Genomic DNA, 26,139 nt, shown 5'->3' with positions numbered 1-26,139 from the left:
GCAGGTTTTCCGTGAACACAATCACAGCATAATGAAGTGTGCATGGCGCGTTCGACCACCTGGGGTGCACATATCCAGACAGCACAGCATCGTAGAACTTGGGAGCACGACTACACGACGTCCGCCGGTTCGGAGCGACTAGAGCTGCTGGCCCGCAATTCAGTGCTCGTATCTTGTAGATGCCTCAGGCACCCGGCATCTACACATGCGTAGATGACCCTGACCGCGGCCTGTGCATCGTCGCTGCCTGCTCACCTGCTGGCAGTGTAACCGGCATGGCGGCATCTAAGTGATGTGGCCGATGGCGGCGCCGTGCAACCTGCAGATCGGCGTGACAGCTGCAGGCGTCGCCCTGGCTGTCCGCATGCCTTCATAATGCGCGTGGGGACTCTGGCATGGCGCGCATGAGCGCTGTGAACACCAGTACCAAAGCATGCCACGGCCAAGGTCTGCTGAAATTCTCAGGGAGATGACATGACGTGACACGGCAGCACGCGTGGCGCCTTAGGACGTCGGTCCAGGATGCCGGATTGATGCGGGGGGGTGTGGGTGTTGCGCTCGCGTGCAGCCGCCATGCTCTCACTATTCTTTATCAGCACTTTTCCCACTGACATATAGCCAACGATGTAGCTGATCGAGAAGCGTCACAGTAGAGCCAGTTCATACATCACTAGCCTTGTTTCCTTCACCCAACCGAACACATTACTGCGTCAACTGAACAGCCTTTGTAAATATAGATACATCAGAAGGCCGATTTCTCTAGCAAACCTCCTAACGCGGATGAAATAGCCGCTCAGCACAGATGCCGCCAAAGGCGCCGCAGGGTTTGACCCTGGCTTCATTTCTGCCTGCTGGATTGAAATCAGAGCCGGAGCAGCCAGCTACTTCCTACAGCGGGCCTCGGGGACCTCCGCGATGCCGTTGTGAGGGACCATTTGACCTGTGCTATCGGTATCCAGCGAATACACCGAATGCCGCCTGCAAGCCGACCTGGGACCGGTTGCTAGCGCCGTTTCAGTTCAAGGGTCGCGAATGGACCATCGTCGAGCTGCGCGCGCTCTGGCCGCACACGGTGCAGGTGCGTTTCCGTAAGCCGCACAGATTGTGTTCCACACACACGCAGCAGCTGCGCACCAATCGGAAACCGCGCCTTGTCGCGTTGCTCGGGGCCCGTTTGCCCCTGCTGCGCAGGCCCTCAACGAGCGCCTGATGAAGGGGCGTATGGAGCGGACCCTGAAGGAGGACCTGCAAGATGACCTGCAGGTGCGGTCGAGGGGAGGGGGTAACAAAGGCACAGCCGGCTGGGGGCTGCGCATGGAAGGAGGGCGGGCCTGGCCACGATGCTCCCATCCTTTCATGCTCCCACTCCCGCACATGCAGGTGCTAATAGACCTCATCCAGCACTCCTGCAAGCCACACCCACGGCCGCCGCGTGCGGGTATGAAGGTGAGATACCAGAGAACTCCGCAGTTGTGCATTTGCAGGTGCTAATGCGTCTGCACAGCGCATGCCTACCAGCCACCTTGGGTCGGTTCCCTGAGCTGTCGCCTCTCATCCGTCCCCACAGACGCTCATCGTGCAAGGCCGCATCTTGGCGGAGGCCATTGCGCAGGTGTGTGGTGGCATCCCGCGAGCCTTAGGACGCTGCGCCATCGCGCGCCATCGCTCTGCCAGCAGTTATTCCGTACCATGCCTTACCCGGGCGCGCAACACGCAAGCACACACATTCTTACACAGACACACACGTGCACACCACACACATACACGTACACACACATACACGTGCACACACGTACACACACACACACACACATCCACACACACACACACACACTTCCGGAACCCTTGCAGGACGCGCTGTTCCAGCTGGACCCGGAGCCCGCCGCCGCCGCCTCCTCCTCCGACGCCTCCGCCGCCGCCGGCTCGCGGCCCGACCTTGTGGAGCTGATCAACCGGCTGCGGGAGCACCACGGCAACAGCCTGCTGGGGCCGGCGCTGCACGTGCTGCGCACGCTGGGCAACACCGCCGTGCACTTGGACCGCGACAGGTGGGCTGGAGAACTGCGCGGTTGGGCGGCTGGGAGCTGGGGCACGGTGGGGCTGGTGGTGGTGTTAGCCAGTCCCAAGTACTGTAAACTGGTGGGTGCCGGGGACACAGGACATGTGTGGCGTGAGGCGTGATGGGGCCCAGCCAGGCGAGTAGCGCTGCGCTTGCTTGACAGTTTAGGTTAGTAGCGCGGCCATGTGTGACTGCCGCTCCGCCTGGTGGCTGCCTGCAGTGCGCGGCTGACGGACGCGGAGATCGGCGACGCGGCGGCGGTGTGCTGCCGGCTGGTGGTGCACGTGGTGGACGCCTACATGCACATGTGCGCCAACCTGCACAGACACGACGAGACGCAGGTGAGGGGGGCCGGAATGGAAAGGCCGCGGCGCGTGGGCCCTTGGCGTACCCGTGTTGGAAGGGGCAAGGCAAGGGGTCCATATCTTTCGTGGGAGATCCGGCCTGGGGCCACGGGCTGGGGCATTGGCCTATACAGAGGTGCGATGCGGACTTGCCACTTTGAAGATTTGCTTTGGTGGATGCGGTTAGATCCAAAGCGACGGTAAATAGCTGTACAGCAAAACTCCGCCGGTTAAGAATGAGCTCAGCACCCATGCAGAAATTGGCGATAAGCAGTGCTTGCGAGAGGTGCTGAACCACCGTGTCTTGTTGTGGACTCGTGGCTGCAGGAGGCGTTGGCTCAGCCGCTTCAGGAGGCACCCGTGGCGCCCATACCCGCACCCAACGTGCTGCTCCGCCCTCGCGACCAGTCGCCCGCGGCTCCACCAGCCGTCATAGCACCCTCCGCATCAGCTTTAGGTAGCGCTAGCGTCGGGTCGGGCTCCGCGGCTCGGGTGGCCAACCACGCGCTCGGCCGCACCGGCAGCGGCCGCAGCGCAACGGGGCCTGGCATGGCGGGGGCAGCGGCGGCGGCGGCGCACCGTGTCAGCGGGGGTGGAAACGCGCTGGGGCATAGCGATGAGGACGGGGAGGACGACATTGTATACAGCGTCGGCGGCGGCCGCCGCCACAGCGCTAGCGGCGGCGGCCGCTCGCATGGCGGTTCGATGGACGGCGGCGGCGCGGGTGGACGTGTGCCATACAGCCTAGTGCCGCCGGACTGGGCCGCGGGTGCATTTGGGTTTGGGGCTACGGCTGTGTCGGCAGCGGACGCGGCCCTGGACGCAGCCCATAGCCCCGGCCGCGGCGGGGCTACCGCCGGGAGCCGCAGCTGGTGGCCGGCTATGGGGCCAGCAGACGCGGCGGCGGCAGCCGTGGCAGCGGCTCCAGCGGCGCCGTCGTCGCCGCAGCTGCCGAATCCTATCAACATGCTGCGGCGGCCGGCGGCGGCGGACATGGCGGCAGCGGCGCATGAGGCAGCGGCCGGCGCTGCGCATTACTCACCATATGCGGCGGCGCCGGCGCTGCCACCGGCGGAACCACAACTGGCCGCGTCTGTCACGGATTGGCTGGATGCCTTCTCCTTGGGCCCGCCCGGCAGCGGCGCTGCGCCCGCCGTGGGCACAGGGCGGCGCAGCGACAGCGGCGGCGGTGGCAGCAGTGGCGGCGGCAGCTTCGCGCGTGTCTCTGGCGGCAACGGCAGCGCACACCCCATGGCGCCGTATGTCGTGCCGTCTGCCACCTTCACGGCCGGCGGCCCCGGCGGCTCGCCGCACCTGACCTACGCCAACGGCGCCGCCGGGTCGGCGGACGCCTGGGCCGCGTCCAACGCGGCACAGGCCGCCCGGGCCTACTACCACACGCCGCCTGGGCCCGGGGCGCCGCCGGCCGGCAGCTCACCCACGCGCCGCTCGCCGCTGACCCTCATGCCCGACCCCAGTCAAGCCTTGGGCGCAGGCCACGTGGGACTACCGCATTCACATGGCCACCTCGCAGCTCAGCTGGCCCCAGCGCGCGGCGCCTCGCCACCGCCGGTGCCCTTCGCCATCCCTCGCCCCATGCCTGGCAGTGGCAGCTCGCCGCCGCGGCATGCCCACGAAACCGCCCAGCCGCATGCCCCGGGGGTGCAGGCTGCGGCTGTGGCAGCAGGCTCGGGGGCGGTAGCGGCCATGCCGCCGGCGGAGGCGTCCAAGCGGCTGCTGCAGCTGTGCGCCACAGCGCAAGCGCCGCCGTCAGCCAAGGTGCTGCAGCTGCTGGCGGCTGGGGCTACGCTGGCGGTCACCGACAAGGTGGGGGCGCTGCGGGTTCGTTGCAGTGCCTTCCTTGTGCGGCCACAGATGCCCGCCGCTGGTGCAAAACTGCCTTGGAGCGTGTTTTGCAAGCATCCCTGGGTGCAATGGGCCTTGTGCCGTGGCTGTGTGAAGCAAGCATGCATGCTGCTGCCTTGCTGCCTTGACGTCTGTTTGATGTTGGTGCCCCCGCAGTCGGGCATGAACGCCCTGCACATGGCCTGCTACTGGTGTCACGCCGAGGCCGCCGGCCTGCTGCTTGGCGGCGCGGCGGCCGCTGGAGGCCGAGCCGCAGCCGGCGGCAGCGGCAGCGGCATGTCCGCGTCATCAGCGGCGGCGGCGGCGGCAGCTGACCGCGAGGGACGCACGCCGCTGTGGGTGGCGAGCCAGCGCGGCCATGTGGAATTGGTGCAGCTGCTGCTGTCGCGGGCGGGCGGCGAGGGTGGCGTAGACGTGAACGCAGCCAACTCGGTGAGGCCAGAAGCCATGGCGACGAAGGGCCAGAACCAGGGCGCCCTCGCCTGGCCGAGGGACAAATGGATGTGTGCAAGGCATACCTGTAGCTGACATGTGTCGCTCCTGACCCCTGGATTGAACATGTGTTTTTGTTGCACCTGGGGTGCAGTCTGGTGTCACGCCGCTGCGGGTGGCGGCGGCGCAGGGCCACGCCGACGTGGTGGCGGCGCTGCTGGCGGCGGGCGCGGCGCCAGACCTGGCCGACAAGGTGAGAAGGGACTGCTTCTCTCCACAGCTGCTCTTCAATCACAGCTTATTGCAGTAGCTTGGGTTGCAGGGTGAAACGCCCGACTTTGTGCGCGTAATGCTGTGGATGCAAGACTCACGCACTCGCGCTGCTCCAACCGCCAGGACGCCTTCACGCCGCTCTACGTGGCCTGCGCGCGCAGCCACCTGGAGGTGGTACGGCTGCTGCTGGCCGCTGGCGCACCCGCAGACAGGTGAGACAGCCACACGCCCAGGCTTCCCTTCTTCACACACAGCAACAGCTTCCAGTCAGCCCTGACCCCGCTGAACTCGGTGGGGCGGTGGGCATGCCGTGCCATTCCTAACCGCTGTGTTCTCCTCCCTGTTCCCCCCCCCTCCCCTCTCCCCATCTTGCATGGACGGTTATTCCCGTTGCTGCAGGTGCGACAAGGGCGGCCGCACGCCGCTGTGGGCCGCGCTGCACCCGGGCGGCTCCGCCAAGGCCGAGGCCTGCCCCGAGCGCCGCAGCGCCGTGGTGCGGGCGCTGCTGGCGGCGGGCGCCGACGTGCACCTGCTGCCGGACGTCCGGGACAGAGACTATTGCTGGCAGGTGCTGGCGCAGAGCATTGCGGCGGGCGAGTGAGCACGCGTCATGCACCGTGCAGTCGACGGTTGCACGCGCGCTCGATGGAGATACTACAGCTGTGCAGAGAAGCCGCCGCGGCCGCTGCAGGCTGCTGCCGGGTGTCTGTGTGGTAGTGGAAGAGGCGGTTGGCTGCAGTACGCGGCGCCACGCCGCCGATTGATGGAGCCAGGCTGCAGCTCGGATGCACTGACCTGTGTGCCAGCGGTCGAGGGCGGCGTGCAGGAAGGGGGCTATTGCAGGAGCCGGCAGCAGCAGCGGCTGAGGCTGCAGCATTCATGCAGTGGACGGGCGCCTTCCTGCGGCACCTTGCGGCCGCCGGCAGCCAGCGGCCGGCGGCAGCCATGCCTCTACCACATGGGCACATGTGACCCAGCTCTGCCACTTGGACGCCCCCAGCGTAAGCACAGCACACGCAGAAGCGGCAGCACTCACTCCACCTTTCAGCAGGCGCAGGCTCTCGGCCGCTGCCCCCTCCCATTTGCTTTCCGCTGGGGGCACCCAGGCACTGGGAACCGCCAGCACGAGGCGCAATGTTCACAACGTCAACAAACGCCTGCGTAACTGGGCCGTCAAGCTACATGAGGTTACATGCGGAACGAGGCGCACTCGGGTTGCGCTCTGGCGGGCTAGCCGCCAGCGATGGACATTGTGCGGTTGTTGGGGGAAGGAGGACCCAGTGCAAGCCCAGGTGTTGGGTGAAGTCAGGACTACCGGTATGTTGCGCACCTCTTTATCCTTCAAGTACTCAGGATAGTTTTGTGGATTTTGGTTGTCATAGTGGTAGTGGTCATCGCGGGATGGAAGGCAACAGCAGGCGGGGTTCCGGACTGCGGACGCTGTCTGCCCTGGAGGCCTGGACCCGTGGAGTGGGTCCGCGAGGCGATCGCGGCATTTTCTTCAATGCGCAATGCCTGATTAAGTTGGAAAGTTGCAAACACTGCACGGTTGCTGCTAGCTTGTAAATGTTCAAGTATGTAGCCCTTGCGCAGCCGCAACCTCAACTACGGGTCACAGCGAGACGGTTTGGAACTGCATCGCGACATAGGCGGCCTGCAGCAATTGCGCCATTCAACATGACAACCCCAAAAATCAATGTAGCCATCGTACCAGGCAGGGCTTATCGAAATTTGCTCACATTACGCCTGTTGAAATTCATTAAGCAGCTTTGTTACACGGCACGGCTCCGCTGCTGGCAGTTTTAGGCTTTGGGTGCATTCTTGTTGTCCTAGGCCTTTCTGCACAGCCAGCTGGCGCGTTTGCTTGGCCCCCTGCGCGGCATACCCTGGCTCACATGTTTGCACCCGTACACCGCTCCCGTGTACTTGATCCCGCCGCATTCTGCTCGACGCTTGCCCACAGGCAACGGCAGTGGCGACATCACCGAGGACTGCAACTACTACGCCTGGCTGCGAGACCAGCTGAGCGCGCGCTTCAGCGGGCAGGCTGTGTCCGTGCACTTGAAGAACATGCCAGATCCAGTGCGGGCATCCCAGTCTAAGTGGCTCCCTTTCATGGAGTCGCAGCTCCACTGCGATGAGCGGAGCATCATAGTGGGCCACAGCAGGTGCGTCATGCAGCATTATCAAGGGAATGGCTAGTGGGGAGGGAGAGGCGGCTAGAAGACGCTGACGCAGTGGCTGCCTAGGCTGACGTACTTGGCATCATGCTGCGGCTGCAGCGGCGCGGCGGCGGCCATGCGCTACGCTGAGACGCACAAAGTGGGCGGCATCGTACTGGTGGGCGCATACACGAGCGACATGGTGGGTGTGGTAATCGCAGTCGGTCTGGGCAGGGCGGGCACTAAAGCACCCGTTCGGTCTGTTGCTGCGGCACGCATCCCATTGGGACTGCCTACTCGGCCGCGGCGAAGGGTGCGGGCGCTACCTAGCATGGGCGTCAGCAAGTGGTGAATCACTCGCCTCATCACGAGTGAGGTCCCCGTGGTGCGCACAACAACAGGGTGATGCCAACGAGCGGGCGTCGGGATACTTCAACCGGTAAGGGGCCAGCGATGGACCCAAGTAGGCATGCCCCGCATTACGCAGCGCGCGATGGCGGCGTCGGTCGGACTCGCTGACTCTCACAGGCGCGGGGCCCTGGGGGAAGCAGACAGAGCCTGCAGTGCCTGTATGAGACGTGTGCGCGGCACTTCGCGAGTCCGTGTGTGTGTGTGTGTGTGTGTGTGTGTGTGTGTGTGTGTGTGTGTGTGTGTGTGTGTGTGTGTGTGTGTGTGTGTGTGTGTGTGTGTGTGTGTGTGTGTGTGTGTGTGTGTGTGTGTGTGTGTGTGTGTGTGTGTGTGTGTGTGTGTGTGTGTGTGTGTGTGTATGTGTGTGTGTCCAATCAAGTCCTAAATGCCGCCCATGCTGTGCCTGCCTGAATCCGCTAGGCCCTGGCTGTGGGATGACATCAAGGCCAACTGTGGCTTCATCATCCAGGTGGGTTCGGTTGGTGGCCTTGCGGGGTCCTTGACGTCAAGCGGTTTGCACACAATGACAAGGAAGGCCGGGGCTGTTCGGTCATGTGCGAGCAAGCTGCTACCCAGTCCGCCGCCTGCTGCCAGCCACCATGCATGAGTTAGCACCACCGCCTGCTGATTACCCGGCCCCGCATTGCGACCACATTCCCCGGTCACCGCTGCTGTACCTTATCGGTAGCAGGCGGGTAATCGGGACTGAATCCCCCATCACCCCGTCGGGGCCCTTATTTCACGCCCTGGCGTATGGAACGGCGCAAACATATATTGACTTCACTATTCGTTTATTCACGTATCTACACACCACCTTGCCCCCTTCTGCCGTACCATACAAACTCCTATCATCACGAAGCCCTAAATCCCCTTTGTCCCCTGGCTCCCCGTTGCCCCCACGCGTTGCCCCTCTGCGCAGTTCGCCTCACGCGACGACCCCTTCCTGCCCTGGGATGAACAGCAGCAGGTGGCCCGCGGCCTGGGTGCGGAATTGCACGCCTTCAATGACCGGTGAGTGAGGACTAAGGAGTGGGCGCGCGGTTGCGGGAACGCCTTGCACATGGTCTGGCAACAGGTTGGGCGTCGGGTTCAAGTGGGTACCGTCCCGTTCTTCACCATGCGCTTGTAGCTTAGGGGCGCACCTCTGATGCCAGTACCACCAACGTGCCTACGTGCTAACGCCATGCATCCGCAGGGGCCACTTCCAAGACGAAGAGCAGCCTGAAATGCTGGAGGTGGTGGAGCAGCGCATCCGGGCGGCGCTGTCAGGCGCCAGCAGAAGCTAGACGTGGACAGTAGACCTCCCACATAGCAACCGCGCCTTCAAGGCTTAACGTGCATGCTGCGTGTACCCGAGTACTGGGCAGATAGAAGATGACATGCCTCATGGGGCGAGGCAAAGATGCCGCCGTGGGTTCAGGATTGTATGGCTCGACGGTGCTTGTTTGGCTCGGCATGCGCCCTGGAGATAACTACGTACAGCATTCTTGAACTGGGCGGAGTGGGTGCTGTACCAATGCAGCATGCACCATAGGTATACGCTTCTGTTGATGTTAGGTCCTGGCGTTGCGTGTGAGCGTGCTCTGTCTGTAAGCTCATGCTCAATTATGTAACCTCACTACCGTACGTGGCGCTGCAATGATGTGGTGGCAAAACTGCACGTGAGTGGCCTAGGTCGTGCTGCGTCGTGTGGTCGGGGACAATTGTTGCACGGGCAGCTAACACTACCACTACACGTTCAGTGTCGGAGTGTCCTATCATAGGGTGCGACACCTTGCATGCTACACATCGAAGCGCATTTCAATCGAAACGGGCCTTGAGACAATCTGCGCTTGTCGGGCCGCACATGGTGCACCCCTGTGACGGAATGCATGTCCTCTATATTTTCCTTTGCTGCACAGATAACCGTAGCACTGCGTAGGCTCGTGGGTGATACCCCAGGTAGCGGTTGCACCTTCGGGGAGCGAAGAGAAGTGGGGAGGGGGGTCCTTCCGCAGTCGCCCATACATGGAGTGTTCGTCCAACTGCTCCGTCCGCCCCCTTGGCAGCAAATTGGTGCTTGTGAACGCTCATATCATTCAGCGCACACTGGTGAACTTCCCTGTTGTTTGGTGCCATTGGGCCGTCCCCATCCTCTCGTCCGACCCGACAACTGGGAGCTGAGCTGCGGGCCTATGCGGCGTATGGCTTGAACCTTAAGCGAAGAGTTCAATGACTTGACTTGAGACCTTAATTGACTTTACTACGCGCAATCCCAGCGTTCTCAACAGCGTCCTGCACCAACTTCCGCACACAACTCTTGACAGTGAAGGCAGTGACTAAGAAGCCATATTGAATATGAAGCGCGCAGTACTCTAGGGAGGCTTGTCGCAATGTCGCACAGCCCAGCGCTCAGAGTCAGAACTTTGGCGTCGGTCCAGAAGTCGCACCCTTGACCTGCAAACGGGAGCACAGTGATCCTTCGAAAATGGCTATGTGGCCGTCGGTAGGCAGGGCCCTAGCGCCGGCGACCCTGCAGCGACTGAGCACATTGGTATGCCTTTTTGTCGTTACGACGGCGTCTAAGCGGCAACTGTTTCAGCAAGGTAACATGGCAGACCTGGTTAACTGCAAATTTTGGAGACGGCTGCTTGCTGACGCATTCTCAAGCCACACTCACATGTGCCCTGCTGGGCTTTCGCTTGCGCAGACGACCTCTCCGTGGCGCCCGTAGTAATTGACGAGAGTAGCTGCGCTACCTTCACAGCAGGTAGGGTCGAGCTGGTCGGGCTGGTCGGGTTGGCACGCTCATAATGATAATGGCACGGATGATTTGTGGGGCTGCTCTTTCTTCTGGGAAACCAGCTAGGGTACACACGCTCATTGACACAATTACATGTGCCAGTTCTCTCTGATAGCTCCGAGGCCGTCCTGGTAAAGCGGCCCGCGCGCGTGAGGCCCGCCATTACCCCCCGGACCCAGCCCGGCCGTTTCTTGCGCCACGATCTTGCGCCCTGACAAGCTCAACTCAATCACACGTACTCCGCCGCAAACTGCGACCCCTGTAACTCACTCCCCTGTCCCGGATGTGCCGCCTGCAGATGAGTACAATCCGCTCGTAAACGCCAATGGATCCATAATGGGCTTCATGACGGTCCGCTCAAGCGGGGCTACGTCTGTTTCACAGGTGCGAGGCTGGCAGGCTGCGCAGCCAACATCATCTGACGGGGCAGTCCAACAGATTGAAAGCTGAATACGACACCCAGGCCCCTCATCAAAACTGTATGGCGTGCATCCGAATGCTGTCACTCTGCTGCACCCCTCCGGCACCTCACGCCATCGTCCGGTTTGCATGTTACTCCTAGTTTAAGTCGCAAACAACCCTATCAAACACACAGGAGGAGTTGCTTGAAGTCAGCATCCAGCTGCGCGAGTCCTCGGGTCTTTATTTCGCGAAAGCTCCCTCGGCCGATGCCGCTGGTAACGTGGTGGCGGTGACCACTCGCTTCCTGCCGGATGCCTGCCCCATGGTGACTCATGCGATCTCGTCTGAGGCGGCCACTGCCGACTGCGCGGGCCGCAAGACCAAGCTGGACTTTGCGGTGCCTCTGGAGCTGTTCAACTGCTCGGCTTACGTACTTGATGACTTTTTCAGGTGGGGCTTGATAACGGCTAGGTACGGGCGTGGCGGGCTCCGAGACCGAAAGTTGGCAGAATGGGCGGGGTTGGGGCGGGGTGGCAAAGGCGCTCCGCTGCGCGCTCACCTGACCCAGCATGCGAGATGCCTGGAGGCTTGATCCTCCCGATTCGCACTGCCGCCCAGAACCTCTAGTTGAACACCGCTTAAGGCACTTGGCGTGCACCACACCACCTCCGCAGGGGCTTCTTCGTGCAGCTGCGCGTGTACGTGGCAACGGAGCCGTGTGCGCCGCCCACCAGCGTCATCTATGCGGGGCCCCCCGTGAACGCGCTGGACGGGCAGCAAGGCTGCACCTACGCCGCCATCACCGGCGGCTGCAAGCCCTCGACCTGCCTGGGATGGAACACCGATCTGGCCGCGCTGCAGGCCGCGCAGCTGGCAGCCACAAAAGGCACCCCCGCGGAGCAGCCTGTGGCGCCGACGTCGCAGAAGGAGCAGTGGAAGACCATTGTGCCGGCCGTGGTGGGCGCCGCAGTCGGTGCGCTGGTGGTGGCAGCGATCGTGGCGGTGGTGCTGTTGCGCAGCGGCGGCATGCTGGGCGGCAAGCGCCGGCGCGAGGCCGCGGGCGGCGGCCGTCGTGTCAAGCGCGGTGGCGGCGGCACGGATGGCGCCCGCGGGGCGGACTGCGACAGCGGCGACTACGACCAATTCGCAGACGCGCTGCAGCCTCACGGCCACTATGATGAGGACCTGATGGCGTCGCCGGGGCCGCGTGGCATGGACCTGAACGACGAGGAGCTGCTGAAGGCGGAGCGTCGCAGCGCGGCACCGTACGACTACGACAGCGAGGCCGAGGGAGGCAACGGCCGGCTGGACAGCACGCTTATGTCGCCCGCGACGCACGCGCGCACACTGGGGCTAAGCGGCGGCAGCCAGATCTTCTGGGGGCTTTCGGGCCACTGGCTGCGCTCGCCGCGCTTTGGCGGGCTAGGCGCCAGCGGCACGGGTGGCGAGATGACACGGCTGCGGCCGCACGGGGGCCTGGACTCGGCGGCCGCGTCACCCACCGTGCCCTCGTCTCCGGGCGTGCATTTCGTGCGCATGCGCGCGCACGGGCGAGATGACACGGTCAGCCGCAGCGCGGCGCTGCTGCCCCGGCCGCACCGCCGGCCGAGCATGGCGGCGGGCGCAACGGCGGCCGCTGCGCAGAGCGGCGTGGCATCGCCTGAGATGGGCGGCACGAGTGGCGCCGGCGGGCTTGGCTACGGCGGTCCATACTACCCTGGTGGCGCGGCGACCAATGCAGCGCGTACCGTGTCGACCGCGCCGAACTCCCCGGGCATGGCGGCATTTGACGGCGGCTCGGCAGCGCGTGCGGCTGCGGTGGCACGCGCAGCGGCGGCATCGATGGCTGCTTACTCCGCTGCAAACGCCGGGGGATTGCGGGGTTCGCAGTGGGACCGGCGTGAGCGGGCGGCGCACGGGGAGCTGGTGTCGGAGCACTCGCCTCCGATCCGTCGGCACGGCAGCGTCGTTGAGAGCGGCATGGGCTCTGCCGCCGCCCACGGCGGCACCTCGCGTCTGGCGCATGAGACTCGGCCGTCAGCGGCCTTGGAGGCATCGGCCTCTGCAGCTGCCGCGGCGCAGGCCGCACGTCCGCGCCAGCACCGCACTAGTGCACCTGGGAGTGGCGAACTGGACGGCTTGCCGACATGGAGCGAGCCCGCCGGCGCCGCGGGCGCTCGCGGCAGCGCCCCCGTCGACTTTTGCAACGATGCCGGCCACTCACCGACCGGGGCGCCGCGCAACAGCAGCCCCTACGCCGCGCCGCATGGCGCTGCCGCTGCCGGTCGTGGTGTGTACCTCGACAGCTACAACAGCCCGCAAATGCACTCGCGCTCCGCTGCAGACGCAGCGGCGGGCACGGCCCTGGCTGTGTCGGCCGGATGCATCCAGGGCAGCCCACCGCACCAAGCCGCCCACGATGCACCGTCAGGGCCCGTGTCCACAAGCGCCAGCATCACCACGGCTCCGTACAGCCCACCGGGCTTACCGACAGGCGGTGGTGATTACGGCAGCAGCTGCCTGGGTGCTGGGCCCTCGCCTGCGCCGAGTAGCACCGGTGGGCGGTACGCTGCGCATCCACGCGCCGCTGGCGCCCCCGGCGGTGGCGCTGTTGAGATGGCGGGGCGCCAGCGCGCCGCCACAGACACCGGAGAGGGGTTGCTGATGTCGCGGCAGCCGCGGGAGGCGCGGACCAGCGCCTCCGGCGTCCCAACCGGCGGCGCCCGGGGCGCGTGGACGGCGCTATGGGGTGGCGGCGGCGCCAGCGCCGGCACCACCGCATCCGGCGGCGGGTCCACCGGCTGGGCGCTGCCGCCGTCGTCGAATGCCTCGACGGAGCCGCAGGTGCAGGTTACCGTGGAGTCAGCGGCAACGGCGGCGGCGCCGCCAAGCCCCAACCGCTCCCGCTGGCTCGCACGGGCGCCGCCGCCGTCGCGGCTGGGCCGTGTACAGCAGCCCCTGGAGCCGGCAGCGGGCGTGGTGTACGGCCGGTCGATCACCGGCTCGCCGGACCGGCTCGTCGCAGCCACCGAGCCGCAGGTTGCGGTGGTCCTGGATGGGGAGGAAGGCGGACGCGCTGGCAACAGCACGAACAGCAGCGGCGTGCGTGGGCGGATGGCGGCCGCGCTGCGTGCTCGCTCCAGCCGGAACGGGGGCTTTGAGGCACCGCCGCGGCGCTCGGCCCCGGGAATGGGCACACTGGACGAGCTGGGGACGGCGGCGCCAACAGTCGCCATTTCGCTGCATGGACCGGAGGGCCCTAACTCGACCGGCGGCGGCGGCGGCCTTCTGTCCCACATCGCGCGTGTTGTTAGCGGCATTCGACAACCGGCACTGGGGCAAAGCGAGTCGGGATTGAACGCTGGTGCTAATGCCGGTAGCACCGGCGCTGCTGCCGGCACCGGCACAGTGCGGGGCTTGTTCGGGCGCAGTCCGCAGTCTTCAGAGGAGGAGAAGCAGGCGTAAGCATGCGCATTTTAGCGGAGTTGGAAGGTTGCAACCTGGACCTGGTGAAAGGCACGATATCCAATGCGCATTTGCTTCTGTAGGATGCTTAATAATGCACGTACACCTCGAGAATGGGGGTTCGTATTGGCGCCCAGTGGCGCTTCTTGATGTTGTCTGTCGCAGGTGTCCGCGGCGCCGCGGGGTCGGGTTTTGATTGGGTGGGTGGTACAGCTGCGCTGTATTGCATGTTGTGATTATACGCGACAGGAGGAGGGAGCGCATCAGCTCAACCCTCGTGAATTGAGGTGCTGGATTCCCGCCATCATGTCATGCCCCGAGGCCGGGGCGCAACGCGCCGGCTTGTGCCAGCCCCGTCGGTCAAGCCGGATGCACGGCAGCGTTCATCTTATGCTGGGAATGTTTCACTGCCGCGGTTCAGTGGAGTATGAGACAACCTGGGCCCATGGAAGAGAGGTGGTGCACGGGCGGTGCCCTCCCTCCCCTGGGTGGTGCCTGAAGACTGAAGTTCAAATGACAAAGGATTACGCTGCTGGGTTGTTATTGGTAGGGACAGCGGCTGTTCGTGAGCCGGAGAGGTATGGTGCAGGTGTTCAACAGCCGGAGAGGTGTCAGAAAGGAGTTTGCGTCGCCGCATACCCAGGGATTGGGCACAAGTTACCCGGATGCGGGCTCCCCCCCAACCCCCCCGGGAAGGGGTAGTTGGCGAGATTTGGGGACCGCTGGGCTGGGGGTTCTGAAGGTGTACGCAGTGGCAGAGGAAGAGCGCATGTAAGATGACTAGCAGAATCCTCCCCTGCGCAGAATTGGTGTCTAGCTATCCCATGGGACTATGGATTCATACAGGAGCAGGTGGGCAAGCGCTCCTGGCGTGCAGGAGGTTTTAGGGGGCCCCGCAGGGGCCCCTTTCTGGCAGCGCCACATTCATACATGGCAGTGGCGTTTGGAAAAACCGTGTAACCCTGACCCCGGATGTGGGCAAACCTGGGACTGTTAGCCCGACAACAGCATGAGTGTACTGCGGTTTTTAGCTTCAGCACATGCTTGCATCTCTTACCACTTCAACGTACTTCACCTTTTCGTGACGCCGAGTCCCGGCTAGGTGTCGCAGGCGGTGTGAACTTAGATTGCAGCTACATCACCCTACACATACTATAGGCATAACAGAGCTACGTGTGTGACTACGCATTGCTCGGAAACAACTCCGCCATTCCGCATTCGCGACTTATGATAAGCCATTTCACAGGCGTTGTGTTCGCCGTAACCTTGTACATGCCTACCTATTCATGCGCTATGCGACGATAGAGGACCCAGTGCGCTGAGCTCAGCGCGGGGGCCGATGCACTCCGCAAGGCGGTTCTCCGCTACATGGAGGAACCAGCATGCGACAGCAATGAAAAAGGCGCAAGCCAATGTACGAGGATTTGCGCTGGCGCTGTTCTTCTGCGCCCTTGGCTTGCCAGGTTTTCACGCGCACAGAGACCTTACGCTGGCTGGCCGTCAGCTTCAGCAGTCTAGTGGTAAGGCCGAGTTGGGTGACACGCGAACTCTTGCTCGGCTGTGGACGTCGAGCCTTCATAATGGAGTTATTTGTGCGCGTCCTTGCGCCGTCCGCTTTTGTTCCTGCAAAGTGCCTGCGATGGAAACAGCTCAAGTTGATTGTGCTGAAGCCATCAGCGCTGGAGTTCGCAGGTCTAGGCGTGACAAAGGAGACCCCACATGCACAAAACGCAACTCTGCAAAACCTGTTTCGGTCCAACAGGTCAAGAGATTGGGTTGCCGGTCATTATTGATGACGGGGACTGCTCACAGGTGGGCGCGGTGTGACCAGCGTTGGTCGCGGGCCGACTGCACGACGTGGGTGCCGCTGCTGATCCTCCCTGTGAGGACGCGCGCGGCGCCGCTCTTCATCTGTCCCTATGTCGCTCGCAACACGCTCGAGACAGTTACGCACAATACGCTGACCTGCCACCCTATGCTTACCTGTTCCTCCCTCTCACACGGCCAGCTGAATGCGGACGACTACTCGCCCATCAAGGGGCCAGACGGCTCTGTGCTTGGGTACTCCATTCTGCGCAGTGGCGGCCCCAAACAGCCAGCCAACGGCACGCAGAGCGACGGCAGCACGCTGCTAGAACTAACGGTGGCGCTCACGGAGGCGAGCGGGCTGTATTTTGCGCTGCCGGAGGGCGGGGCAGCTAGTGGCAACGTGGAGACGGCTATCACCACCTTTATGCCGCAGGACTGCCCCTTCAGTGAGCGCTTGACGGCTGTTGTTGTGTGCAGTGGGAGGCGGGTAGGGGGCAGCGGGAGAAGCCGTTGCAAGAGGTTGTGGGAAGAGGCAGGCGTTGTAGGGGGCAGAAGATTGTGGGGCGGGGACGGATACAGCAGCAGGCATGGAGATACGCTACTGGAGCAGCTTTCGACGTCCGCGGGGCACTACGCCCAGCGAGTTGGCCTAGAGGAGTTGGAGAAGCGGTTGGCCTAACCCGCCCTCTCCCCCTCCCTCCTCTTCTCCACTTAACCCAGACCTGCCCACCATCGCGCGCCAGAACGGCATCGCGGACTGCTCCCGGCGCCGCAGCCGCCTCACATTTGATGTGCCCAGTGAACTGTTCAACTGTTCCTCAGCGAATGAGTTTGTGGAGGGGTCGTCGAAGGTGGGTTTGGAAGAAGCTGTGGGAGCAGGAGCTATTCGGGAGCCGTGCCATGTGGGGCTTTGCTTGGGCGGCGACCTGCACAGCGGGGTACTCTGTCACTACGCGAACTGCATGCCGCCACAAAGAGTCAGGGCAGGCAATGCATTACGAGAGTTGATCTGACCTTCACAGCCGCGCCGCAATGGTCGCAGGTCTTCTTTCTGATGGTGCGAGTGGATCTAGCAGCTGCGGTGAGTGGCGGCTTGAAGGGGCGGGATCAGGGGTGGGCGGGGTGGGCGGAGGCGCCTCGGCAAAGCCAGAGGTCACCGCCGATGCCGGTTTCAGTGGAGCCGGAGAAACAATTATACGTGCGCCTGGAGGATAGACACGCCGAAGCTTCATGTGCTGACACCGTGCCGATATCCCTGCTTGCTGACCCGTGGTTTCGCCGATGCGTGTACTGACGTGCCACAGCCGTGCGCGTCGGCGTCCAAATGGCTGTGGGCGGGCAGTGACGCCAACGCCATCCGCACCGGGTGCTCCTTCATCACGGTCACCGCTACCTGCAAACCCACCACCTGCCCCGGCTTCATAGCGCCGCCGGGCTCGCAGCTGTCCACCGACACGGGCGGGGGGACGGGCGCCAGCGGCGGGGGCAGCAACGTGGTTCTCAGGAGCACCAGCCACGACGAGGCCTGGAAAAAGGTGGTGCCGGCGGTGGCGGGCGGCGCGGCGGGCGCACTGATCCTGGCGCTAGTGGTGGCGGGCGGACTCATCTATAGCGAGAAGAGCCGGCGGTACAAACGCCGCCTGGCGGCTCATGCGAAGCGGCGGGCGTCGCAGCTGTACGGCGGCGGCGGCGGTTACTACGGCTCGCGTGAGTCGTCGTACACTAGCAGCAGCGGCGGCGACGGTGCCGCCGCCGCCGGTGGCGAGATGCGGGACTACAGCACCAGCCGCATGCTGCGCGCGGCGCACACGCACAGCCACATGCCCGGGCACGGCGGCTTTGCGGGCTTCGACTTCTCCTTTTCGCCGGCTGTCGGGAAGCACGCCGCCAGCGACGCACACATGCGGCGGATGCGGTTGCACAGCGTGGCGGCGACCAACCAGCGAACGTTGGGCGCGGGCGGCAGCGGCGGCTCTGTCGTGGGTGGCTTTGGCGGCTTCACGGGCTTTGGCGGGCTGACCAGCCGGCAAGGCAGCACCATGGGTAACGCGTTTTGGCAGACCGACACCACAAAATTCATGGGTGAGTGAGTTGCGGTCTGGAGTGTGGGGGCGGCTGGCGGTGGCTAGCACAATTGCAAGAGGCTCGGCGCTGGGAGCAGGCGGGCTTCGACGCAAGGCAGTGCCTAGACTGGGCCCCTGTGCGCATAAGAACTAACCCGGCTACACGGCACTCACCACCATCACGACAAACGTAAACACAAGCACCACAACCACCACCACCACCAACAGGCGTGGAGCACCGCAAGCGCTCGGACGAACCTGACGAGCCCGAGCCGCCGGAGAAGGGCGTGCACTTCTTCCAGTCCATCACCACGCGCCAGGCGCCAGGGGCCGCAATCTTCGACACGGGCGCGCCCTCGCGCTCCATCGTCATTGGCGGCCGGCAGTGGGACCTGACGCCGGGGCGCGGCGGCGCGTTGGGCTTCTCGTCCTCCTCCGTGTCGGCCACGCCGGCGGGCGGCGGCTATCCTCACAGCATGTTTTCTCAGGGCATGATTATGGAGGAGGTCGCACCTATGGAGCCAACGGAGCCTGACGACGACGCCTGGGCGGACGCGCCCGACCTGCCGGGCCGCTCCAAGAAGCGCACGTCGGCAGCCGCGTACCGGTGAGACATACAGTGTCTGTGTGTTGCGGTAGGGGCTGCGCCCCGCGCAGGCGCTTGCTGCCGTAGGGCTTGTTAGGTGCATGATGGCGGGTTCAGGCGGGTTCAGGCGCGCTCAAATGGCTTTGAAGCGTTGGTGAACTTCCTTGATTAACGTTTGTGCTTAACTACCTGCAGGGCGTCCCCGGAGAATCCCATCGCACAGCGCCTGGAGGCCCTCGCGGCGGCTGGCGCCGGCGCGGCGATGCCGTCGGTTGTGAAGATGCGGGGCCGGCCCTGGCTGGCGACTCAGCTGGAGACGATTGAGAGCACTGGCGGCAGCGGCGCGCCGAGCAGCGGAGTGCCCAGCGGGCCACAGAGCAGCACAGGCAGCGACGCGCCGTCGTCACCGGCTGGAGCCGCGGGTACCGGCGGACGGCTCGGCTCCTATGAGGGCGCAGGCGGGCTGGTGGCGAGGGCCGGCAGCGGTGCCGGCGCCGCCCGAGTGGGCAGCGGCTCACGGCTGCAGCGGCCGGGTGAGCCGCAGGTCCGCGGCCAATCGCGTTTCAGCGTGTCAACGGTGGCGGACCCGACGGCGGGCGCCGCCGAGGTGGAGGCGGCCGGCGGCCCGGTCACTGGCACATCGGTCCGCAGCCTGCGTGTGTCGTCACGGTACGACGAAGTGATGAGCGGCATGGTGGCGGCGGCGACGGCGGCGGCCGGTCCAGGGGCGCTGGAGCCACGCCAGCGCGCCACGCCACCGCAGCCGGCGGGCGAGGCGGCGTTCGTGGAGCTGGGCCGCACCTCGGAGCGCACCTCCTACATGTCTGCCACGTCCGCGCTCACGCACACGGCCAGCGGGCTGGAGGACGAGCCGCCGCAGCTGCAGCTGCCGGACTGGGTGGCGCAGGGTCGCGCGGCGGCGCAGTCGCATTACACCAGCAGCGCCGGCACGGAGCCGGGGCAGGCAGCGCATGCGGAGGCGGAGCAGGCGGTGGCGACGGGCGTGGCGTCAGCGGGCGCCCTGGCGGCGGCGGCGGAGATTGCCGCGCGTGGGAGGTTGTCGCCAGCGGGGCGGCTGGCGGCGCACAACCTACCGCTGCCGCCGTCACCGTCACGTTTCTCGGGGTTACAGCAGCTGCAGCAGCAACAGCTGCAGGAGCAGGCGCCGGCGCGCCACCCGGCGGCGCCGCAATTCGGTCCAGGCGTGCGCATGTTGCTGGAGGCAGAGCCGGGGCCCGGCGGCGATCGCAGCGCGAGTGCCGGCGGCCGCGATGCGCCCAGCACGCCGCGCGGCGCTGCGGTGCGGGTGTTGGAGAAGCCGCTGAGTCCGGGCCCGTTCGCGCAACTCAGCGCTGGCGGTGCTGCAGCTGGGGCGGGTGCAAACCCTGCCGAGTTCAGCGTATTTGGTGAGGTGGCACCCGAGGTGGCGCTGGTGCTGGGCAGCCGCAGTGTGGTGTTTGACCAGAGCCCGGAGCTCCAGGCCGCACCCCCCGAGCCCGGGTCAGGAGCCAGCGGCTCCGCGAGTGGCGGCCTGTTGTCGCTGGTGCCTGGCCTGCAAGCAATCCGCTCGCGAATGAGCCGGCGGACCGAGGAGTCGCCGCGGCGGAGCGCCGCCGGTTACGGGACGCCTGGCTCCACTGGCAGCTCAGCCGGGCTGAGGCCCGCAGACATCCCGCCAATCCTGCGCCCGAGCGACGTCTCCCTCACACAGCTGCAGGAGAGCACCGCCACGCCAAACGTCAGCGTGCCACTGGACCAGCCGCAGCCAGACACCCAGGAGCAGGAGCTGCTGGCGGAGGGCGCCGCGGGCAGCGGCATGGGCAGCGGCCTGTTTGGCGGGCGGCTGCTGTCACGGCTCACCGGGCGCAGCGGCGCGGGACGCTCGCCAACGCGCGGCTCCCGCACCGAGTCGCCGAGGCGGCGTGAGTTGTTGGAGCGGCCGCCGCCAGAGCGCCAGTTTGACCCCAAGGAGGAATGACGGCTACAGCAATGATGGGACTGTGATGACAACACGGCGCTAGGATCCAGAAATACCGTTTGCTTGTACGGGACTGTCAGGTGTGGGCTCTGGCCTCCGTGGGCTCATCTGCACGGCTACGTGTGGGCGTCGCAGCGTCCACACATGGGGTTGAGCAGGGGCAAACCCGTGGCGCAAACCATGCATGCTGAACATGCAGCCATGGCGGGCACCTAGAGTCTGTTCCCTCCTGCACACCATGCTTACGAGGTTTATACATTTATAGCGTGGGTCGTATTGTGTGCTGCGCCACTGGAACGTGTGCGCCGCGGCCTGCAACATGGCCGCCCGTACTGAACTCGCGTATGTCATTATGCGGTGCCAAGTTGCATAAGACCTCTGAGCAAACGCCGTGTGTGGCTGGCGGCCGTTCGGCCCGGTGCGCAGGCCCAAACTCCACTTCGATGACTTCAGAGTGATGCTGCCTAGGGCCACTGTGGGCCGTTTGGACGGCATGCAGGCTGCGCGTGTGAGCGCTGATGCGGGCAATTGCTGTTGTTTGCGTGCAGCCTCCGAAAGGCGTGATTTATTCGCTATAATACTGATGGTTTCCGCTCGAGCGCAGCGAGTTGTCGGAAACCAAGGTTTCCTGCGCTCGGAGTGTGCACAGTTGTGGGCCCCGAAGGGGCGTGGCGTGTGTGTGTTTGTTGTTTGGGGCCCATGCGCGGCATGGGCGGTGGGCCCGGTTAAGTAGCAGAGCGCTGTGTCGCGCTCGCTACTTTGCGAGTTTCGTTCTGTCAGTACTGACGCCGTCGTCCCTGGCTACGCTCTATCTTTGCGTGGCTACACGGCGGTTCGGGCTCGCTTTGCCCGCGTATATTTTCTTTTTATGCTTCTCTACTTCTCTGCTTCTCTGCGTTACCTTTCTTATATTGCTCATGGCAGTTAAAGTATCCGTCAGAGCACTACAGCAAGTTGACGAGTTCAAATCAGCAGCTCGTTCGCTGGCGCCTTCGGCCAACGCGGTCAAAGAGTTTGGTTCGCCACCCGTAATTCGTCTGCGACGAGGGATTGCTTATGGGGTTTCCGCTGCATCTGATGCTTGCTGAGATGACCAGTCCTGCATAGTGTGCTTGACTACTAGTTTTCACTGCGTGCCAGACCGGCTTTTTTCACTCGATGTGCTCTTGACGATGATGCTATCAGGATCCTTATTGTTCGCCGAGTTCGCCGCGCTGTTCGCCGAGTTCGCCCGTGAACCCCCTCCGCGGACCTCACTGCGACTCCCCAACCCGCCTCGTCGTGTCGCCGAGTTTGAGAGTCTTTTCGCCTTCGCGGACATCGCAGCGGTAAGCCACTAGCTTTGGGCGTGGTTCAAGTGATCAGCTGGCCTGGCCAAGCCGAACGTGATACCCGGATGACAACCAGCCACGCCCAGCTTGTCAGCCACATAGTTTAGAGCTTCATGAGAGTCCACTTGGTTAGTGTGGGGTTATGTGTGTTGGGCTGGATGTTTCTCGTGTGCTTCGTGCACGGCACGATGGTGAACGCACTGGTGGTGCATGTGCCCACCGGAGGGCTTAACAAAAATCTTCGGGCACGGCCGCACGTTGTAGGTCAGTTGGGGGCTTGTACTTGGTCGGGTTGCATGTGCTGGACTCGCCAGTCCGTTCGTATGCCGCTGCCCACCGGAGGGCTGTACTCGGGTTGACTATGCGCGGTACGACCGCCGGATTATTTGCATGCTGATCGCGATAGGCCCACCGGAGGGCTTGGCTTGGTCGCGCGTGCGTAGGCGCGGCATGTGTGACATTGGCACACGCACGAGTACGGTATCATGCCTGCTGAGGGCTTGCGTGTGGGGTTGCGCGTGCTGGGCACGCTGAATGCTTCGTATGCACACTGCTGCCCACCGGAGGGCTGTACTCGGGTTGACTCTGCGCGGTACGACCGCCGGATTTTTGCATACTAATCGCTTAATTGTGCGATAGGCCCACCGCAGGGCTTGGTTTGGTCGCGCGCGCGTAGTCGCGGCATGTGTGACATTGGCACACGCACGAGCATCATGCCTGCTGAGGGACTTGCGTATGGGGTCGCGCGTGCTGGGCACGCTGAACGCTTCGTATGCATTGCAGAATTGATGCCGTGTGCGCGTGCGCAGCGCTTGGCGGCGCAAGGATATAGGAGCGCGGCAGGGTTCGAGCCCAAGCGGGTGCTTGTTGCTGCAGGCACAGGCCGCCAGGGGGACCATGGGGGGGCACGCGAGGTCGCGGCAGTCCGAGGCGCAATCGGTGTGTGTTTTAGCTCGAACTCAAAGACTCATGCAAACACGCTATGCATGCGAGTCGCATTGCTTTTTAGCGTGCACACGTGCGGCTGTAAACAGTAGTGCAGCTCGGGTTGTAAAGACATGCTCGAAACCCGTAAGCGCCCATTTGAAGAGCCTGCTGCACGAGCCACACAGCGCCACACGGCGACCTGATAATGCTGTCACTGCCCTCCGCGGCGCGGCTGCTCCTGCAGCAGCCTGGGAGTGCGGGAGCCTGCAGTCGCGTCTGCGGCCTCTCCCAGTGTGGCCTCTCCAAATGCAATGCCGGCGGCTCCGGCAGCGGCACGGGCGCAAACGCAGGAAAGGCTGCGCGCTATCTGAACACAAATCAAGGCGCCGGGCCGAAGCAGCCGGCCGGCGCCGCGGGCGCCAAAGCTGACCCCGCACCGCCTCCTCCGCCCGCCGCGTCTACGCCCGCTGGTGCGTCGGGCTCTGCTGGTGCTGCATTTACTTTCTTGTGAAGGCATATGGCCGCGGCGCATGATTCGCGAACGAATGCGTAGTGCGTGATGAGTGCTCTGGGTCGAGCCTAGCTAGGTTTGCTTACGGCGACCCGCGCTGCGTGCTGCCCCGGTTCCTGTTGCTCGCCTATAGGCGGGGGCGACAGCAAGGTTGCAGTGGCTGATCGGCCAGTCGGTCCGCAAGACTACAGCATTGCAATGAGGGCAGCATACAAGGTGAGTGGAGGCGCAGGGTTCAGAACAGGGTGGGTGTGAGCCTGTGAGGGCGCGTTGGTGTAATAAGATCAAGAAGGGAAACCCGCCTACATCCGAGCCAGTGAGCCCGTTTCGCGCACCCCCTGCTCCTGCTCTGCCGCGATCAGTCCAGTGTTTCAGGCCTGCACCGTGTGTAGCGTGCGTGTGGTCCATTGACGCGGGCGGCATCCAGCGGCTCTGTGGCTGTTGCCAATAGGACCTACTACTAGAACCCGAATGCCCAACTCCCGCACTTGCTTCGCTCGATCGGGCACGCAGCTGGCGTCAGTGCCCCACGGCGCGCCACTGGTGCCGGGAGAGGTGAGCCGGCTGAGCGGCCTGCCCCGGCAGGAGCAAACCCCGCGCCGCGTGCTCATCTTCAGCAACAGCAAGAGCCCGGAGCAGCAGGGCCGCCAGAAGACCGCCTTCAACAGGTGGGTTGGAGGGATGGGAGTGGTTAGCTGCGTGTGTGTGTATATGTGCTCACGACGTGTGCCCGTGAGCGCCCCTGCCCCAGCTAGCACGCATGCCTCTGCGTGCCTACGATGTTAACCAAGTAAGCATAGCGAGCAAGGTCCAGCAGGCTGGGCAGTTCTTCATCACGTGTATGTGTCTTGCTGGAGTGTGCTGGCAGGGGACGGGCTGTCATCTCCCCCCCCTGTTGTGGTCCTCAGGAGCTTTCCCCACTGGAGCATGGAGTACCTGGACCCTGCGGACAAGTGGATCAACCCGCTCATGTGAGACGGGCACCATCTAGGGCTTGAGATGTGAGCTTGACTTGCAGTAGCCAGCAGCCAATCATCATTAGCGCCATTGCACCAGGTAGTATTGCAGAACTAGCGCTGCTTGCCATGCACTGGGGTACTGGGGTCTTGGGAGCGTCTTCAACCTCGCATAAGGCCACGAGCTTGATACCGTATGAGGCCACCTGATGGCTTGTGCACGCTCGCTGCCATGTCTTGCGTCCAGTGGCTGGACATCCAGCGCCGACACCAAGCACCAGGTAGGTCAGTCGCCGCCGGGGCTTCCTAAGACAGGAGAGGAGGCCCCCTCATGCAACCAAATACGGGATGGCTGATTGAGAAGGTGCCCTGACTTCCAACAGCACTTGGGCGTCCCAACCTACTATGTCCCAAGGTCAAGGAGCGCGTACCTGGGTGCTTTCTGTCATCCTGCGCACCACACAAGCCCTTCGTGTGCCACGGTGTGCACGTTTGCCGTACATGTGCTCCCCCAAAGGCCGCTGTGAACTTCCAGTTCTACACCGCTGAAGAGGCAATCGCGTTCTGCGAGCGCCAGGGCTGGGAGTATGAGGTGGGTTACGTACGTACAAGGACCAGTAGCTAGCTTGCGGCTTGCACAGTGCGGCGCACTAGCCTCACCACGCCCTCGCGCTGCCGTCCTACCCGCGGGAGCCTATGCGGAAGCGGTTGGTGTGGTGTACGCACAGCGCACGTACCCCAAACATGCACAAACTGATGGTCTGACGCCAATGCGAGCCCGCGCATGGCGCCTGGCTCTCGTATCGTCGCCTGGACACGTGCGCCACCGCAGATCCAAGTGCCGCAGATCCCACGTGACACCCGCAGCCGCCGCTACGCCGCATACGGGTGCGCATGATACGGGGCGCCCCGCTCGGGGCAATGAGCATTCTGCCTTGCACTTGACTGGCAGACGCGAACATACGTACGACATACAGTGCACGCCCACACACACACACACACACACACACACACACACACACACACACACACACACACACCTCCAGCACACATGCTGCCACGCTCTCAACCTTCTACCGCGCGCTTCGCGCCAACATAAAAGTACATACCTGCTGCAGAGACAACTTCAGCATCAAGCGCCACGGCATTCCCGACCTGTCCCACCTGCCATCGGAGAACGCCGCGCCCTCTTCAAACCAGAACGCGGCTGCAGCTGAGCGCATAGCGCAGAGCGAGGGCGGTGCCAGCGGCAAGGCGGCAGACGGCTATGGCAGCAAGTCCTCGGCAGGCGGCGTGTAATGAGGCGGCCTGCTGCATGCGTGTGCATGGCGGTGACAAGGACGACTCAGAAGAGGGGTGATAGCGAGGCACACAAGGGGGCATGGGTTGGAACTGCTGATGGCTGGAGGAGGGTGCGGCGGCGCTGAAGCAGGGCTATGAGGAGCAGTAGGAAGGGGTGGTAATGCGGTGTTGCGGCCATGGGATTGCAGCTGGTTGATTGCGGCGGCCAATCAGCTTGGTCAAGTTGTGCAGTACGTAGTAAGTTGTGCCTGCTAGTGCCTGCGCACAAGAGTTACTGTATGGGCCTGTGTAGGCCTATCTAGGTTGCAAATTCGTTAGCTGGTATACTGTAGGCGGCATCCGTTGGCTGTTAGCCCACTGACGGTGGAACTAAGGGTGGGATAAAGCAAGGCCTGGGCTTCCCTTGCACCCTCGGCGACGGAAGCCGCCCAAGCACATTGTCTATGGACGTTGATGGAGACGTTGTTATAGACATTGGAAGTG

The 26,139-nt window shown here is 64.0% G+C and overlaps 5 protein-coding genes across 7 annotated transcripts; all 5 read left to right on the top strand.

The window, feature by feature from the left end:
- Positions 1 to 621: 621 nt before the first annotated feature.
- Positions 622 to 6,552, top strand: CHLRE_16g681450v5 (uncharacterized protein). Its single transcript, XM_043071434.1, has 11 exons — positions 622 to 1,078; positions 1,192 to 1,263; positions 1,381 to 1,446; positions 1,568 to 1,612; positions 1,852 to 2,048; positions 2,280 to 2,400; positions 2,731 to 4,230; positions 4,426 to 4,701; positions 4,856 to 4,954; positions 5,098 to 5,186; positions 5,374 to 6,552. Exons 1-11 carry the CDS (start codon positions 803 to 805, stop codon positions 5,573 to 5,575), a joined length of 2,943 nt encoding a protein of 980 aa, XP_042916006.1. The 5' UTR covers positions 622 to 802; the 3' UTR covers positions 5,576 to 6,552.
- A 49-nt stretch (positions 6,553 to 6,601) lies between these two features.
- Positions 6,602 to 9,423, top strand: CHLRE_16g681500v5 (uncharacterized protein). The gene is made up of 7 exons (XM_001691840.2): positions 6,602 to 6,688; positions 6,938 to 7,142; positions 7,257 to 7,338; positions 7,538 to 7,575; positions 7,965 to 8,013; positions 8,464 to 8,555; positions 8,740 to 9,423. Exons 1-7 carry the CDS (start codon positions 6,652 to 6,654, stop codon positions 8,828 to 8,830), a joined length of 594 nt encoding a protein of 197 aa, XP_001691892.2. The 5' UTR covers positions 6,602 to 6,651; the 3' UTR covers positions 8,831 to 9,423.
- A 158-nt stretch (positions 9,424 to 9,581) lies between these two features.
- On the top strand, positions 9,582 to 14,980 carry CHLRE_16g681550v5 (uncharacterized protein). The gene is made up of 5 exons (XM_043071436.1): positions 9,582 to 10,129; positions 10,234 to 10,293; positions 10,625 to 10,710; positions 10,922 to 11,178; positions 11,403 to 14,980. The coding sequence occupies exons 3-5, from the start codon at positions 10,663 to 10,665 to the stop codon at positions 14,191 to 14,193; spliced, it is 3,096 nt and encodes a 1,031-aa protein (XP_042916005.1). The 5' UTR covers positions 9,582 to 10,129; positions 10,234 to 10,293; positions 10,625 to 10,662; the 3' UTR covers positions 14,194 to 14,980.
- Positions 14,981 to 15,261: 281 nt separating this feature from the next.
- On the top strand, positions 15,262 to 23,026 carry CHLRE_16g681600v5 (uncharacterized protein). Its single transcript, XM_043071438.1, has 8 exons — positions 15,262 to 15,885; positions 15,956 to 16,005; positions 16,202 to 16,448; positions 16,723 to 16,853; positions 17,045 to 17,083; positions 17,307 to 18,084; positions 18,294 to 18,672; positions 18,847 to 23,026. Exons 1-8 carry the CDS (start codon positions 15,774 to 15,776, stop codon positions 20,627 to 20,629), a joined length of 3,519 nt encoding a protein of 1,172 aa, XP_042916002.1. The 5' UTR covers positions 15,262 to 15,773; the 3' UTR covers positions 20,630 to 23,026.
- Positions 21,405 to 26,137, top strand: CHLRE_16g681700v5 (uncharacterized protein). Of its 3 annotated transcripts, XM_043071441.1 has the most exons (9): positions 21,405 to 21,957; positions 23,132 to 23,357; positions 23,532 to 23,614; positions 23,912 to 24,066; positions 24,307 to 24,369; positions 24,602 to 24,635; positions 24,872 to 24,946; positions 25,187 to 25,242; positions 25,473 to 26,137. In XM_043071441.1, the coding sequence occupies exons 1-9, from the start codon at positions 21,802 to 21,804 to the stop codon at positions 25,651 to 25,653; spliced, it is 1,029 nt and encodes a 342-aa protein (XP_042916003.1). In that variant the 5' UTR covers positions 21,405 to 21,801; the 3' UTR covers positions 25,654 to 26,137. The 3 variants fall into 3 exon arrangements, with proteins under 3 accessions (XP_042916003.1, XP_042916004.1, XP_001691895.2); XM_001691843.2 differs by lacking the exon at positions 21,405 to 21,957 and having other exon boundaries at positions 23,052 to 23,357; XM_043071442.1 differs by lacking the exons at positions 23,132 to 23,357; positions 23,532 to 23,614; positions 23,912 to 24,066; ... (3 more) ...; positions 25,187 to 25,242; positions 25,473 to 26,137 and having other exon boundaries at positions 21,405 to 23,002.
- Positions 26,138 to 26,139: the final 2 nt, after the last annotated feature.

Source organism: Chlamydomonas reinhardtii, chromosome 16 (genome assembly GCF_000002595.2).
Source record: "Chlamydomonas reinhardtii strain CC-503 cw92 mt+ chromosome 16, whole genome shotgun sequence".
NCBI lineage: Eukaryota > Viridiplantae > Chlorophyta > Chlorophyceae > Chlamydomonadales > Chlamydomonadaceae > Chlamydomonas > Chlamydomonas reinhardtii.
The sequence above is the reverse complement of the archived record's forward strand: the minus strand, read 5'-3'. Positions and strand labels throughout refer to the sequence as shown.

Excerpts from the sequence above, each read along its gene's own strand:
- CHLRE_16g681450v5 (XM_043071434.1), top strand. The coding sequence starts at position 803 with ATGCCGCCAAAGGCGCCGCAGGGTTTGACCCTGGCTTCATTTCTGCCT. Across the intron at positions 2,049-2,279 it reads GTGCACTTGGACCGCGACAG|TGCGCGGCTGACGGACGCGG; the intron begins GTGGGCTGGAGA and ends GGCTGCCTGCAG. Across the intron at positions 4,955-5,097 it reads CGCCAGACCTGGCCGACAAG|GACGCCTTCACGCCGCTCTA; the intron begins GTGAGAAGGGAC and ends TCCAACCGCCAG.
- CHLRE_16g681500v5 (XM_001691840.2), top strand. The coding sequence starts at position 6,652 with ATGACAACCCCAAAAATCAATGTAGCCATCGTACCAG. Across the intron at positions 7,576-7,964 it reads GCGTCGGGATACTTCAACCG|GCCCTGGCTGTGGGATGACA; the intron begins GTAAGGGGCCAG and ends TGAATCCGCTAG. Across the intron at positions 8,014-8,463 it reads ACTGTGGCTTCATCATCCAG|TTCGCCTCACGCGACGACCC; the intron begins GTGGGTTCGGTT and ends CCCTCTGCGCAG.
- CHLRE_16g681550v5 (XM_043071436.1), top strand. The coding sequence starts at position 10,663 with ATGGGCTTCATGACGGTCCGCTCAAGCGGGGCTACGTCTGTTTCACAG. Across the intron at positions 10,711-10,921 it reads GGGCTACGTCTGTTTCACAG|GAGGAGTTGCTTGAAGTCAG; the intron begins GTGCGAGGCTGG and ends TCAAACACACAG. Across the intron at positions 11,179-11,402 it reads GTACTTGATGACTTTTTCAG|GGGCTTCTTCGTGCAGCTGC; the intron begins GTGGGGCTTGAT and ends CCACCTCCGCAG.
- CHLRE_16g681600v5 (XM_043071438.1), top strand. The coding sequence starts at position 15,774 with ATGGAGTTATTTGTGCGCGTCCTTGCGCCGTCCGCTTTTGTTCCTGCA. Across the intron at positions 16,449-16,722 it reads GCCGCAGGACTGCCCCTTCA|ACCTGCCCACCATCGCGCGC; the intron begins GTGAGCGCTTGA and ends CACTTAACCCAG. Across the intron at positions 18,085-18,293 it reads CGACACCACAAAATTCATGG|GCGTGGAGCACCGCAAGCGC; the intron begins GTGAGTGAGTTG and ends CACCACCAACAG.
- CHLRE_16g681700v5 (XM_043071441.1), top strand. The coding sequence starts at position 21,802 with ATGATGCTATCAGGATCCTTATTGTTCGCCGAGTTCGCCGCGCTGTTC. Across the intron at positions 21,958-23,131 it reads CCTTCGCGGACATCGCAGCG|CAGCCTGGGAGTGCGGGAGC; the intron begins GTAAGCCACTAG and ends CTGCTCCTGCAG. Across the intron at positions 23,358-23,531 it reads CGCCGCGTCTACGCCCGCTG|GCGGGGGCGACAGCAAGGTT; the intron begins GTGCGTCGGGCT and ends GCTCGCCTATAG.